Source organism: Thalassophryne amazonica, unplaced genomic scaffold (assembly GCF_902500255.1).
Source record: "Thalassophryne amazonica unplaced genomic scaffold, fThaAma1.1, whole genome shotgun sequence".
Classification (NCBI taxonomy): domain Eukaryota; kingdom Metazoa; phylum Chordata; class Actinopteri; order Batrachoidiformes; family Batrachoididae; genus Thalassophryne; species Thalassophryne amazonica.
In genome coordinates, this window is record NW_022986256.1 from 286 (window position 1) to 16,598 (window position 16,313).

Here is a 16,313-nt window from a genome sequence, read left to right on the forward strand (position 1 = left end):
ACGCTCAAAGCGCTTTACAATTATGCCTCACATGCACCCCGATGTCAGGGTGCTGCCATACAAGGCGCTCACTACACACCGGGAGCAATAGGGGATTAAAGGCCTTGCCCAAGGGCCCTTAGTGATTTTCCAGTCAGGTGGGGATTTGAACCCATGATCTTCTGGACTCAAACCCAACACCTTAGCCACTAGACCATCACCTCCCCTAAGTAAGAAGAAGAGCACCAACTTATTCATGACCTTTAATAATAATAATAAAAAAAACTCAGTCGGAAACCCATCAGGGTCTGGTGCCTTATTAGCAGGCATGCACATAACTGGTAGTCATGGTGCTTCTGTGTGCTAAAGGAAGTGCTTCATAAGAGGAAAGCAATGACAGATTGTAGGAAGTGTGTCTCCCTCTGCTGTGCATCAATGATGTTTGGCACACATGAGCACCATGAGTACCAGTTAGGTGCACCCCTGCTTACTAGTCTGCACATGTTTAATTGAAAGTATAATTTCATCCTTCCATAGGGGTGCATGAAGCCTATCAACAATCAGTGGGTCAACATTGAAAAAGCCGAGATTCTGAAGGAAGGAAGTCATTTCACCTGCATCTGGCAATGATTCACATTGATAAAGAGGAGTAAAAATGTTTAAAAATCTCATTAACAGAGATGCAGCATCTGAGACAAGACTGCCAGATGAATTCTTAATTTAACAAATTAGTGGAGAGCTAGCTAGTTGGTAAGTTTAGACCTTACTTGTCTGGGGTGCCTTGGGGCAGCTTTGCTATGATTTGACGCTATATAAATGAAATAAATTAAAATTGAATTGAAAAAGCTTATTAAAAAAAAAACAAGTAAACGAAAAAAGCAAAAAACCAAAAACAAAAACTGGACACTACACCACGGTCTCCCGCAGACGGACGGATGCCAGGAGGAGGAGAGCTCGCCCCACGTTTGAAAATTTCTTTTTCATGCAAACAGTCGCAAACCTTTGTAAAAGGTTGTAATGTGCGTCGCTAAAGTTCAACAGCCAGATAAAGCAATTCTTCCTCCAGCGCAGGAGTACGTTGAGCTTCATCCTGACAGAAACTCATTTCCATATTTTGGAAATCCCCCCCTTCTACATCTTCTCTACAGCTTTTACAGGCAAGTCTTCTGAGCTCCGCCTTCCACAGGGGTCATATCAGGACAAATCTGAATGCTGGGGAGAGTTTGATTCATCTGACGTTTGTCTGGTATTTTACCAGGAGTGGGCAAAAAGTCCCAAACAGCAGCAAATAGTTGCTAATCATCACAAACACTGTCGCTAACATATACCAATAGTCGCTATGTTCACCCATGGTTATTCGCAAACAGTTACATTTATGTTGCCAAATGTCAGCAATGATAGAGGCGAATGTTGAGTTTTGCCAACAAAGTTGCACTCACTCATCTTCAACCGCTTACTCCAATTAAGGGTTGCAGGGGGCTGGAGCCTATCCCAGCAGTCAGAGCATGAGGCGGGGTTCACCCAGGACATTATAACGTTTGGAAAGAGGTGTCATTTGATTTCAAATGGCGATTCGCTCTGAAGTTATTAATTCAGACTGAAATCTGCACTTCTCTTTGGAGCTGTGCACTTAGTCCCACAAAACTGAGGATATTATTATTATTATTTCCTTTACCCGATGGACAACTTCGGCATGAGCACCAGCCGGTGTGAGGAGCTCAGAACGGAGGACGATTGTGTAAAATGTCAGTGTGGAACGGAGGATGATTCTTGTTTCTTGCCCGCAACAAGACAAGAATCCCAGTTCGTTACTTTAATCCACACAAAGCTGTCTCATGACTGACATCTTTAAATGGCTTTGAGAGGGGTTAAAGAAGGAATTGCGGAACTGGAAAGCAAAGCAGAGACCCAGTCAAAGCACTGCTTTGTTGCTTCAAGCAGCCCCACTGCAGTCTGCAATCAATGTAGAGAAGTGATCATTTTCCCAATAAACACCCTCAAAAAGAACGGCCGCTCCGGTGTCCCGAACTGAAGGACTGATAAGGGAAGTGTTAAAAATTGCAAAAATTCTACTGATGTCATCATGTTTGTTGTGGTAGAAATGTGCTTTCTGGCTTCTGTCTATGGTGAATTCAATGTGCATAGGGGAAAAAAAAAATACAACCCCTGGCAAAAATGATGGAATCACCGGCCTCGGAGGATGTTATTCAGTTGTTTAATTTTGTAGAAAAAAAGCAGATCACAGACATGACACAAAACAAAAGTCATTTCAAATGGCAACTTTCTGGCTTTAAGAAACACTATAAGAAATCAGGAAAAAAAAATTGTGGCAGTCAGTAACGGTTACTTTTTTAGACCAAGCAGAGGGAAAAAAATATGGACTCACTCAATTCTGAGGAATAAATTATGGAATCACCCTGTAAATTTTCATCCCCCAAACTAACACCTGCATCAAATACGATCTGCTCATTAGTCTGCATCTAAAAAGGAGTGATCACACCTTGGAGAGATGTTGCACCAAGTGGACTGACATGAATCATGGCTCCAACACGAGAGATGTCAATTGAAACAAAGGAAAGGATTATCAAACTCTTAAAAGAGAGTAAATCATCACGCAAAGTTGCAAAAGATGTTTGTTGTTCACAGTCAGCTGTGTCTAAACTCTGGACCAAATACAAACAACATGGGAAGGTTGTTAAAGGCAAACATACTGGTAGACCAAGGAAGACATCAAAGCGTCAAGACAGAAAACTTAAAGCAATATGCCTCAAAAATCGAAAATGCACAACAAAACAAATGAGGAATGAATGGGAGGAAACTGGAGTCAACATCTGTGACCGAACTGTAAGAACCCGCCTAAAGGAAATGGGATTTACATACAGAAAAGCTAAACAAAAGCCATCATTAACACCTAAAACAGAAAAAAACAAGGTTACAATGGGCTAAGGAAAAGCAATCGTGGACTGTGGATGACTGGATGAAAGTCATATTCAGTGATGAATCTAGAATCTGCATTGGGCAAGGTGATGATGCTGGAGCTTTTGTTTGGTGCCGTTCCAATGAGATTTATAAAGATGACTGCCTGAAGAGAATATGTAAATTTCCACAGTCATTGATGATATGGGGCTGCATGTCAGGTAAAGGCACTGGGGAGATGGCTGTCATTACATCATCAATAAATGCACAAGTTTACGTTGATATTTTGGACACTTTTCTTATCCCATCAATTGAAAGGATGTTTGGGGATGATGAAATCATTTTTCAAGATGATAATGCATCTTGCCATAGAGCAAAAACTGTGAAAACATTCCTTGCAAAAAGACACATAGGGTCAATGTCATGGCCTGCAAATAGTCCGGATCTTAATCCAATTGAAAATCTTTGGTGGAAGTTGAAGAAAATGGTCCATAACAAGGCTCCAACCTGCAAAGCTCATCTGGCAACAGCAATCAGAGAAAGTTGGAGCCAGATTGATGAAGAGTACTGTTTGTCACTCATTAAGTCCATGCCTCAGAGACTGCAAGCTGTTATAAAAGCCAGAGGTGGTGCAACAAAATACTAGTGATGTGTTGGAGTGTTCTTTTGTTTTTCATGATTCCATAATTTTTTCCTCACAATTGAGTGAGTCCATATTTTTTTCCTCTGCTTGGTCTAAAAAAGTAACCGTTACTGACTGCCACAATTATTTTTCCTGATTTCTTATAGTGTTTCTTAAAGCCAGAAAATTGCCATTTGAAATGACTTTAGTTTTGTGTCATGTCTGTGATCTGCTTTTTTCTACAAAATTAAACAACTGAATGAACATCCTCCGAGGCCGGTGATTCCATAATTTTTGCCAGGGGTTGTAAATTGATGCTAGCAGGCAGGGAGAGATGCAACATGATTCAACCCATCAAATGAATCAATGCACTCACATCGCACATGTTTGTATCTAGATACCGATTCGTATCGATTCATCTTCACATGCCTATTCCACGTACATAAGTCTGTAACAGGGTGTAACGTAAAGCGCCGTCAGGACAGCGGTTTCAGAATTCTCAGTCAGTGAAGTCGGGTGTTTCCCAAAAATTCCTGATCCTACTTTCCCATTCCAACTTTCATCTCAGACTGAATTCTGAACGCTGAATCAACTTTTGTAATATCTTCATCTGAGGTGACTTACTTTTGAGTGACCTTGGCATTACTGGCCAAGATCCTGCGCTTCAAATCTGCCATTTTTGACTCCGCTTCATGTGACTCAGGGGAAAAGTGCAACCTCCACGGACCCGGAACTGACCTGAGACAACACACACATGGATATATCACAAAAACGTTACGATCGTGAAGGTGTGAATATGAGTGAGGACTGGAGCCCATTACTCTATAAAGTTTGGATCTCTGAAGTAAAAGAACATCCTTTCCTGCATTGTATCCGGGTACAGAGCCTGGAACTGTCGGATCTCCAGCTCTGTGACGGACAGGTCTGCCGGTGCCGATTTCACCTGTGCACAAGCAAAAATGTCACCATTATTTCCAAAAGCTGTTTTTAGTATTGGCTTTCTATTCAGAACCCACTTCTTTCATACCCAGTGGTACTGTGGCAGGTCAGGCAGGTCCAGTTTGGACGGCACGAGGCCGTACCGCTCTCCCAGGATTCCGATCAGCATCTGGCTGCGACACACCTCTGACAGACACAGCTCGGTGGCCCGGTTGGACTCCTCTTCAATCACACCCCAGCGCAGGTCCACCTCCTGCAGGTAGATGCAGTGTTGCATAGCACGCCGCCGGAGCTCCGGGAAGACACTCCGGACCAAAACGTCACGTTCAGTGTGCATGTCTCTGAAGGTGGAGGATATGAACACGCGCACACCTCTCCAGCTGAAGACAGAGGGACCAGAAGAAGGTGTTAAAGTACTGGGAGAAAAAGGTAATTATGTGTATGGAGGAGACATTTGGGACATACTCCAGGTGGCTGCAAGATTGTTTCAAGAACAGGGAAACTTGGCACATTAGGGTAACATATGTTCCAACTTTTGACTGGTCGTGTAAATCAACTAACTGCACTGTTCTTGGGTAAAAATGGCCACATTCCAAAGTCCCACTCATTATAACAACAACGGGCCTTTTCCAACAATGTGTGTGTGTGACCACTCTCAATGCCTTAATAAAAACAAATATGTCCATCACAAAACAAACTTTGCTTTAAAGTCACCATGGTTCACACACGTTTAATTATTACAAATAGCAAGTCAGACTGATGTTGAATTCTACACCCCCAATTCCAATGAAGTTGGGACGTTGTGTAAAATGTCTGTGCAAATATTTGCTCATTTTGAAATGGATGCCTGCAACACGTTTCAAAAAAGCTGGGACAGTGGTATGTTTCCCACTGTGTTACATCACCTTTCCTTCTAACAACACTCAATAAGCGTTTGGAAACTGAGGACACTAATTGTTGAAGCTTTGTAGGTGGAATTCTTTCCCATTCTTGCTTGATGTACGACTTCAGTTCAACAGTTCGGGGTCTCCGTTGTCATATTTTGCGCATCATAATGTGCCACACATTTTCAATGGGCGACAGGTCTGGACTGCAGGCAGGCCAGTCTAGTACCCGCACCGCACTCTTACTACGAAGCCATGCTGTTGTAACACGTGCAGAATGTGGCTTGGCATTGTCTTGCTGAAATAAGCAGGGACGTCCCTGAAAAAGACGTTGCTTGGATGGCAGCATGTGTTGCTCCAAAACCTGGATGTACCTTTCAGCATTGATGGTGCCATCACAGATGTGTAAGTTGTCCATGCCATGGGCACTAACACACCCCCATACCATCACAGATGCTGACTTTTGAACTTTGCGCCGATAAGAATCTGGATGGTCTTTTTCCTCTTTTGCCCGCGGACATGACGTCCATGATTTCCAAAAACAATTTGAAATGTGGACTCATCAGACCACAGCACACTTTTCCACTTTGCGTCTGTCCATTTCAAATGATCTCGGGCCCAAAGAAGGTGGCAGCGTTTCTGGATGTTGTTGATGTTTGACTTTCACTTTGCATGGTAGAGTTTTAACTTGCACTTGTAAATGTAGCGACAAACTGTGCCAACTGACAATGGTTTTCTGAAGTGTTCCTGAGCCCACGCGGTAAGATCCTTTACACAATGATGTTGATTTTTAATGCAGTGCCGCCTAAGGGATCGAAGGTCACGGGCATTCAATGTTGGTTTTCGGCCTTGCCGGTTACGTGTAGAAAGTTCTCCAGATATCGACTGTAGATGATGGAATCCCTAAATTCCTTACAATTGAACATTGAGAAACATTGTTCTTAAACTGTTGGACTATTTTTTCATGCACTTGTTCACAAAGTAATGATCCTCGCCCCATCTTTGCTTGTGAGCGGCTGAGACTTTTGGTGATGCTCCTTTCATACACACTCACCTGTTTCCAATTAGGTGTTCTTTTGAGCATTCATCAACTTTCCCAGTCTTTTGTTGTCCTGTCCCAACTTTTTTTGAACTGTATTGCAGGCATCCATTTCAAAATGAGCAAATATTTGCACAAAAACAAAGTTTATCAGTTTGAACATTAAATATCTTGTGTTTGTGGTGTATTCAGTTGAATATAAGTTAAAGAGGATTTGAAAATCATTGTATTCTGTTTTTATTTACATTTTACACAACATCCCAACTTCACTGGAATTGGGGTTGTACTAAAAATAAGTCCCTTCAGCTTCTCCCTTGTTCTCACTCACAGTGGAGAAGATGATGGGGGGGAATCAGTCATCTGGCAGTATGAGCGCCTAATTCAGCATGGTGATTCGTGTGATGTTATTCACCATATTTGGTTGATTGGCCACTTCAGAATTCAAGACAGCAACCATTTTCCCAAGATGGCCGCCCAAAATGACCTGTCATAAAAACAACTTTTTCATAGAAATGCTTTTAATTAATTAAAATTATATTGTGTGAAATTCTATTTAGTTATATTTTATTTGCCATTTATAGTATTTGTTAAGTTTTATTTTGCTTATGTTCCTGGAGGAGGCAGGCGGCAGTGAGTGTCATGTTCTGACTTCTCCAGTGCGTTCAACACCAGCTGACCTGGATTACCAACTACCTCACAGGCCGCCCACAGTATGTGAGGCTTTGAGACATTACAAGAGCAGCATGGGGGCACCACAGGGGACGGTCCTGTCTCCCTTTCTGTTCACACTCTACACTTCAGACTTCAGGTTCTGGTCACAGTCCTGCCACCTGCAAAAGTTATTGGACAACTCAACCATTGTGGGCTGCATCTGCAGTGACCAGGAGGCTGAGTACAGACAGGAGTGTGGTGGACAGGTTTGCGGAGTGGTGTGGACTCAACGACCTGCAGCTCAACATATCTAAGATGAAGGAGCTGATGGTGGACTTCATAAGGTGACAAAGACTCGTCCAAACCCCGTTACCATTAAGAGAACTGAAGTGGACATTGTGGACTACTAAAAGTACCTGGGTGTCCACACAGACAACAAACTGAACTGGACTGTAAACACAAATGCTGTGTATGAGGAAGGTCAGAGCTGACTGTACTTCCTCAGGGGGTTCAGATCTTTCAATGTCTGCAAAAATATGTTGTAGATGTTTTATTACTCAGTGGTCTCTGGCTTCATCTTCTACACTGTAGTGCTTTGGGGCAGCAAGCTGAAGGAAGCTGACATGAACAAGCTCATTAGGAGAGCTGGCTCTGTCCTGGGGGTGGAACTGGAGTCTGTGGTGGAGGTGTCAGAGAGGAGGATGTTGAGGAAACTGCTCACCATCCATGACAACACCTCCCATCCCCTGCATGCCACACTGATGTCCTGTCAGAGCACCTTCAGCAAAAGACCAAGGTGCATCACAGAACGCCACAGGAGCTCCTTCCTGCCTGTGGCAATCAGACTGTATAACTCCTCCCCCTTCTGCAGGATGAATACGTAATGATCAGAGCTTTTCAGTTACTCAGAGCTCTGTGCAATACTGTCAACATCTTCTACAAGTGTCTTCAGTCATTTTGCATAAGCATGTCATACTCACTGTTCTCATTGTAAAGAAAAAAAAAGAAGCTGCAGCAATGTTTACCGTTTCGGCACTCTGGCAAAACAATGTCTTTTGGGATTAATAGAGTTCTTCTTATTTTTATTAGTGTGAAGTTTATTAAATTTAGTATTAATGGTTTCCACCCAGTACTTTTTGAAATAGTTCATTTTTTGAAACTACTGCATTAAAAAGGTGTAAAGTGTTGAACATATTGTGTTGTCATTTTAATATCTGCAGGTAACATGGACAAATAGTAATTTATGCCAAAAAGAGTGTCAAACTGTTGGCCATATTTCATATATAAAATCTAGCATGCATGAAATTAAACTTACAATTTTGACACCAAGATCATACAAATCCGTTTTGCATGGGGGGGGGCCATTGGTGGCCATTGTGAAATGAGGCACCATCTGATTTCACTGATGCTGTGACACAGATCCACTGTGGTTAGAGCATTCCAATACAAAAAGTAATTTTCGGTAGGCCATCTTGGAAAATGGCCACCATCTTGAATTTTCAAGTGGTCAGAGGACCAGATTTGGTAAGTACTACTTTGGGAATCATCATACCAAATTTGGTGCTTGTATCAGCATTTGCACAGTTTTGCTGTAAAATTGTAATCATCTGCTCCACTATCAGAGTCACCACAGCAGATCTGCATGTTGATTTTGCACACATTTTACACCTGATGCCCTTCCTAACAACCACATTACATGGAGAACTGGGCAAGGGTGGCCTTGAACCGGGAACATTTAAAGTGTCTTAGAAGTGGACCCTTACGCTAAACGCCTTCACTGGGCTGATTGACAGCATTAGTGAAGGTTACAAATGATCTTCTTATGGCCTCAGACAGTGGACTCACCTCTGTGCTTGTTCTGTTAGACCTCAGTGCTGCTTTTGATACTGTTGACCATAAAATTTTATTACAGAGATTAGAGCATGCCATAGGTATTAAAGGCACTGCGCTGCGGTGGTTTGAATCATATTTATCTAATAGATTACAATTTGTTCATGTAAATGGGGAATCTTCTTCACAGACTAAGGTTAATTATGGAGTTCCACAAGGTTCTGTGCTAGGACCAATTTTATTCACTTTATACATGCTTCCCTTAGGCAGTATTATTAGATGGCATTGGTTAAATTTTCATTGTTACGCAGATGATACCCAGCTTTATCTATCCATGAAGCCAGAGGACACACACCAATTAGCTAAACTGCAGGATTGTCTTACAGACATAAGGACATGGATGACCTCTAATTTCCTGCTTTTAAACTCAGATAAAACTGAAGTTATTGTACTTGGCCCCACAAATCTTAGAAACATGGTGTCTAACCAGATCCTTACTCTGGATGGCATTACCCTGACCTCTAGTAATACTGTGAGAAATCTTGGAGTCATTTTTGATCAGGATATGTCATTCAAAGCGCATATTAAACAAATATGTAAGACTGCTTTTTTGCATTTACGCAATATCTCTAAAATTAGAAAGATCTTGTCTCAGAGTGATGCTGAAAAACTAATTCATGCATTTATTTCCTCTAGGCTGGACTATTGTAATTCATTATTATCAGGTTGTCCTAAAAGTTCCCTAAAAAGCCTTCAGTTAATTCAAAATGCTGCAGCTAGAGTACTGACGGGGACTAGAAGGAGAGAGCATATCTCACCCATACTGGCCTCTCTTCACTGGCTTCCTGTTAATTCTAGAATAGAATTTAAAATTCTTCTTCTTACTTATAAGGTTTTGAATAATCAGGTCCCATCTTATCTTAGGGACCTCATAGTACCATATCACCCCAATAGAGCGCTTCGCTCTCAGACTGCAGGCTTACTTGTAGTTCCTAGGGTTTGTAAGAGTAGAATGGGAGGCAGAGCCTTCAGCTTTCAGGCTCCTCTCCTGTGGAACCAGCTCCCAAATCGGATCACGGAGACAGACACCCTCTCTACTTTTAAGATTAGGCTTAAAACTTTCCTTTTTGCTAAGGGCTTATAGTTAGGGCTGGATCGGGTGACCCTGAACCATCCCTTAGTTATGCTGCTATAGACTTAGACTGCTGGGGGATTCCCAGCAGAGTGTTTCCTTCTCTTTTTGCTCTGTATGCACCACTCTGCATTTAATCATTAGTGATTGATCTCTGCTCCCCTCCACAGCATGTCTTTTTCCTGGTTCTCTCCCTCAGCCCCAACCAGTCCCAGCAGAAGACTGCCCCTCCCTGAGCCTGGTTCTGCTGGAGGTTTCTTCCTGTTAAAAGGGAGTTTTTCCTTCCCACTGTCGCCAAGTGCTTGCTCACAGGGGGTCGTTTTGACCATTGGGGTTTTTACGTAATTATTGTATGGCCTTGCCTTACAATATAAAGCGCCTTGGGGCAACTGTTTGTTGTGATTTGGCGCTATATAAGAAAAAAGTTGATTGATTGATTAATTATCTTCCGATAAATTTTTGTCTGATAACTTTTAGACCGTTAACGTGGTAAACAAAAATGAACAGATGTATAGTTCTACCCTCTGCAAAAAGAGGAGAGCTGTTTTTAGAAGAAACCGCTCTATCCTCTGCAGGTAAGGGAGAATTGTTCACCAAAAAAAAAAAAAAAAATTTTTCTAACCCCATACTGACACGCGGCCAATATCACCCGAGTCATCCAGAGGCATACATTTAACGTATTTCGGACAACTTATTTAAATTAACATCACTTCTGAAGTTCTATAAAGTGAAAATATCAGATATACGTTTTAAAGTAATGCGCTGATTTTTAAGGTTTTAGTGGGGGACATGATGTGTCCAGGTGCATTATGGGTAGGGTAATCTCACTACGTTCACGACAGGAGAAATGCATTTCAGACACACTGATCAGGACAACAGTCTGGTGCCTAAAACTCATGTGAATATATTCTCTGAGTTTATAGACATTTTTATTGTTTGTTTTTATTAAAATCCACGTATCTTAAACGTAGCAAGTAAGTAGCAACACAGATTATCTGGAATTTTGTGTTTGCAAGTTTTCAAGGTCTCTACTGCCATCTACTGGCCAGTAGTGTTCATGGCAGTATTCAAACTGAAGCTGGGCTGACATTTTCATTGTACGTTCAAAAACCACATGTCGGACTTGTGTTTCCAGAAGCAAAATGTAAACAGAAGCTTTTTTTTTTCTTTCAAACTTAATTTACAAAAACTCTCAATGGGAGACAAAGTTTAAAAAAAAAAAGCAACAACAACAAAAAAACATTGAGAACTGCATTGATACGCTCTGATCGGGCTGCACACGGACAACACCATTAACATCGCAAAATAAAACTATTTTTATATTGTGCCTAAAACTCTTATGAATATATTCTCTGGGTTTCTAGACATTGTTATTGTGTTTATTTTATGTAAACATGTGAGAATCACAGTCTGTCTCTCCATTATTTTCCAATGGGAGCTGCTGTGAGCTACAATCGCTTCCTGATCATGTCGTTCTGGGGGAAAGTGAAGTTTGCTCTTTAACGACTTGATTATTGTTCTTTACAACACTGTTTGTCCTCTTTGTTCCATATATATATATATATATATATATATATATATATATATATATATATATATATATATATATATATATATATATGTGTGTGAAATTCGGTTTGCGTTTATTAAATTCCACGCAGATTAAACATAGCAGACGCGGATTATTTGTTATAATTGTTAGAGCAAGTTTTCAGGGTATCATGCAGCAGTCTATTAATGTGATGAAAAGCATAAAAGAGATACATTTTTGTAGTATAATATTAATTTACAACTTTCATCGTGTTGATTCTCTATATGTTGTTGTCGACTGCAGCGACTCTCTGGCACGCAAGGGATTATGGGATACATCAATAGGGTGAATGGCAGTGTTCTATTTATTTTGACACCAGTTATATGAGATGGTTATCTAATTACAACTTGGCTTTTTTTTAAAATGCCTGTATTTACAAATAAAAAAATGGTATATTTTACAAAAGGACATTTATCTGTAAACACCAGCACACATGACACACATCACATTAACGTGTTGGTTTGCACAGAATGAATCATCCAATCAGTGTGAGCAGAGACACATTTTACCCAGAATGCCATCTGTCTGTGTTTGTTACAAAACCTCAGAATTAGTGCATTATTCAACATTAAAAGATATACCTTATATTTTAACTTTGCACAAATGACAGAATTGACATTAATGGAGTTATTCTATCAGTATTCATTTTATTTATACACCAAACCATAACTCAGCATTGCTTTATTTTCCAAGACCTCAGCCTGATGGCAGTGTTGTGATTGAGTAGAGTTGAGCTTTGCAGTTCCTCTCAGTTGCTTCTGTGCTGGAAGCTGTGTAGTAAACAGAAGCTTCCAGCAGGGGGCAGGATGCTCAAAGACAGAAGTGCTGACTCATTGTATGGGTCTGTTGTTGCTTTTGATGCTTCCAAAAGTGATGTGGTGTTAAAACTCAAAATCAGCTTGTTAGTAGTTGCAAGTGTACCAGAGACAATACTGGATTTTATCGGTTATCTGTCATTTCCAATACATTTTTGGATGGTTTATTGTTTTAACTTTATCGAAGATAACTTTTCAGTTATCTGATTATCTGTTATCAAAGTTAATTTTTTGTTATCCGTGCTCACCACTGCCTACAACTACCACCAGCATGGAAAACATCCATTACCATCAACACAAGAACAGCTAATGTAGCTGAAATCTTCTATGAGACAGTTGAGGACATTCTGCTACCAGCCTGGAATATCAAAGGTTTCAAATTTCTCACATTAAGGCTCCACCAGGGTCATCATGTTAATGGAAAACCAGCTCATTTCACTGAATGTTTCCTGATCCATTGTGAGGTTCTGGATGCATCACCGTGACACAGAGGTCTGAAACTCACGCAGAAGGAGGCTAAAGTGGTTTATCTGTGTGGGGAAGGTGATGCAAAGGGCCTTGACTACCTTGAAAAGATCCAAACCATAAGCTATGCACATGGCATCTCGCTGAGACAGCTTTGTCTGTCCCTGGGGACATACCTTAATTTAGGGCTGGCTGGAAGTGAGAGAATGCTGCTTGTGGTTTCAGGACATTTGCCTCCCTCTGGTGGTGGAATGTTGTATATCTTATCCAAATGCTCCACGTGGTCCAGAAGCCTGGATGATCCCCGCTCAGCCACAAACCTGGTCAGAAATTAAACACCAGCTGTTAAAACTTTGTGTCAATGTGCATCTGGAAAGGACATTTCTTCCATTTGCACGGTCCAAACCAGTAACTTGTGTTTTTACCTGAGCAGCTGTTCACTCAAACTTTTCACCACCGTACAGTTCTTGTCCGTTTTGTCGTTGGCACTGCATCAAGTCAAAGTAATTAACATATTGAGGACACAAGCAGAAACCGATTGAGAAGATGAGCCAGTAAAACTTGAGTTTGTGGCATTTTTACAGGTTAGTCACCATTCCCTTCTCTTCTGGTGAGAATATGACTCAAAACTTTAAAACCCACAAATCTGTTTTCAAAGAGAAATATGAAAAAGAAAAAAAATTACTATTGTGATGTGAAGACTTTCATGATGAAGACTTTATTGTTGATGTTCTTCACGTAGTTATTGATGCCCCACTGAACTTGAGAATTAATCCAGGAGTCAGACAGCACGATGATGTTGTCCACCTGAGAAAGAAAAGCAAAGACGGCCTTTGATCAGAAGGAGACAGTGTGTCAACACATCAACCTGATGTCCAATCAAAGACGCAAAATGCACCAGGTCCACAGCCCAACATTCATTCACAGACACTGGGTGGACTCCAGACAGTGTTTGAATGATGGATGAAACTGTTTATTTAATCAACTCTAAAATGCAGTAATCCTCTTTTTAATAAATACACAAATAGGACAACATAACATTATAAAATGCTTATTTATTTACACACACATTAAATATATATATATATACACACACACACACACACATATATATACAGTGAGGAAAATAAGTATTTGAACACCCTGCGGTTTTGCAAGTTCTCCCACTTAGAAATCATGGAGGGGTCTGAAATTTTCATCTTAGGTCCATGTCCACTGTGAGAGACATAATCTAAAAAAAAAATAATCCAGAAATCACAATGTATGATTTTTTAATAATTTATTTGTATGTTACTGCTGCAAATAAGTATTTGAACACCTGAAAATCAATGTTAATATTTGGTACAGTAGCCTTTGTTTGCAATTACAGAGGTCAAATGTTTCCTGTAGTTTTTCACCAAGTTTTCACACACTGCAGCAGAGATTTTGGTCCACTCCTCCATACAGATCTTCTCCAAATCTTTCAGGTTTGGAGTTTCAGCTCCCTCCAAAGATTTTCTATTGAGTTCAGGTCTGGAGACTGGCCAGGCCACTCCAGGACCTTGAGATGCTTCTTACGGAGCCCCTCCTTAGTTGCCCTGGCTGTGTGTTTGGGGTCATTGTCATGCTGAAGACCCAGCCATGACCCATCTTCAATGCTCTTACTGAGGGAAGGAGGTTGTTTGCCAAAATCTCGCAATACATGACCCCATCCATCCTCCCTTCAATACGGTGCAGTCGTCCTGTACCCTTTGCAGAAGAGCACCCCCAGAGTATGATGTTTCCACCCCCATGCTTCACGGTTGGGATGGTTTTCTTGGGGTTGTTCTCATCCTCTAAACATGGTAAGTGGAGTTGATTCCAAAAAGCTCTATTCTGGTCTCATCTGACCACATGACCTTCTCCCATGCCTCCTCTGGATCATCCAGATGGTCACTGGTGAACTTCAAATGGGCCTGGACATGTGCTGGCTTGAGCAAGGGGACCTTGCTGCCCTGCAGGATTTTAAACCATGACAGCATCATGTGTTACTAATGTAATCTTTGTGACTGTGGTCCCAGCTCTCTTCAGGTCATCGACCAGGTCCTGTGTACCTCCTGTGTAGTTCTGAGCTTTCTCAGAATCATCCTTACCCCACAAAGTGAGATCTTGCATGGAATCCCAGACCGAGGGAGACCGACAGTCATCTTGTGTTTCTTCCACTTTCTAATAAATAATCATAACAGTTGTTGTCTTCTACCAAGCTGCTTGCCTGTTGTCCTGTAGTCCATCCCAGCCTTGTGCAGGTCTACAGTTTTGTCCCTGGTGTCCTTAGACAGCTCTTTGGTCTTGGCTATGGTGGAAAGGTTGGAGTGTGATTGATTGAGTGTGTGAACAGGTGTCTTTTATACAGGTAACAAGTTCAAACAGGTGCAATTAATACAGGTAAAGAGTGCAGAATAAGAGGGCTTCTTAAAGAAAAATTAACAGGTCTGTGAGAGACAGAATTCTTGCTGGTTGGTAGGTGTTCAAATACTTATTTGCAGCAGTAACATACAAATAAATTATTTAAAAAAAAATCATATATTGTGATTTCCGGATTTTTTTTTTAGATTATGTCTCTCACAGTGGACATGCACCTAAGATGAAAATTTCAGACCCCTCCATGATTTCTAAGTGGGAGAACTTGCAAAACCGCAGGGTGTTCAAATACACACATATACATACATACATACATACATATGTCAGGCAATTTAAAAAATTAAGTTACTCATATTAAGTTAAGTTAATCAAATTGCATGTATCAAATTAACTGCATGTATAATTTTTTTTTAAACGTATCAAGCCTCAAATTCTGAAACATGACAAACAAAAAATTACAAAAATATTTTTCAAAAAAGTAAAAATAGTGCAGTCAATGAATTTGAAATGGGGCATCATGAACATTAAATCAAATCAATTTTATTTATATAGCGCCAAATCACAACAAACAGTCGCCCCAAGGCGCTTTATATTGTAAGGCAAAAGCCATACAATAATTACAGAAAAACCCCAACGGTCAAAACGACCCCCTGTGAGCAAGCACTTGGCGACAGTGGGAAGGAAAACTCCCTTTTAACATCAAGAAACCTCCAGCAGAACCAGGCTCAGGGAGGGGCAGTCTTCTGCTGGAACTGGTTGGGGCTGAGGGGGGGAGATGAACATACTGAGCATGATTTATTGCTGCACTACAAACTGTATTTTTTTATTATTATTTCACTTAAATTAAGATGGTGTGTGTGGTTGGGGCCTTTTAATAATCTGAGGGAAGATTAGAGCATCTGGGTTATTTTTTGTTACATGTCAGAGTTGTGTCAATCATAAATTCTTCTTAAAAATCAACCAAATGTGTGTGAAACACTCAGAATTGTGTGACTTTGGAGACGAACATTAAATATCAAACATGAAAATGTAAAAGACTGATTTGGCATAATGTGACCCCTTTAATAATCA

General features: G+C 40.8%; 1 protein-coding gene across 1 annotated transcript in view; it reads right to left on the reverse strand.

Moving 5' to 3' along the window:
* Window positions 1-4,141: 4,141 nt before the first annotated feature.
* tep1 (telomerase-associated protein 1) overlaps window positions 4,142-16,313 on the reverse strand; it is a gene marked incomplete at its 3' end in the record, with an annotated part of 58,800 nt that continues 46,628 nt past the window's right edge. The window contains exons 16-21 of the mRNA XM_034165385.1: window positions 13,549-13,670; window positions 13,289-13,351; window positions 13,040-13,183; window positions 4,545-4,836; window positions 4,339-4,460; window positions 4,142-4,255 (exon numbers count right to left, since the gene is read on the reverse strand). Coding sequence (XP_034021276.1) covers window positions 4,142-4,255; window positions 4,339-4,460; window positions 4,545-4,836; window positions 13,040-13,183; window positions 13,289-13,351; window positions 13,549-13,670 — 857 coding nt within the window. The remainder of the gene's footprint in view (window positions 4,256-4,338; window positions 4,461-4,544; window positions 4,837-13,039; window positions 13,184-13,288; window positions 13,352-13,548; window positions 13,671-16,313) is intronic.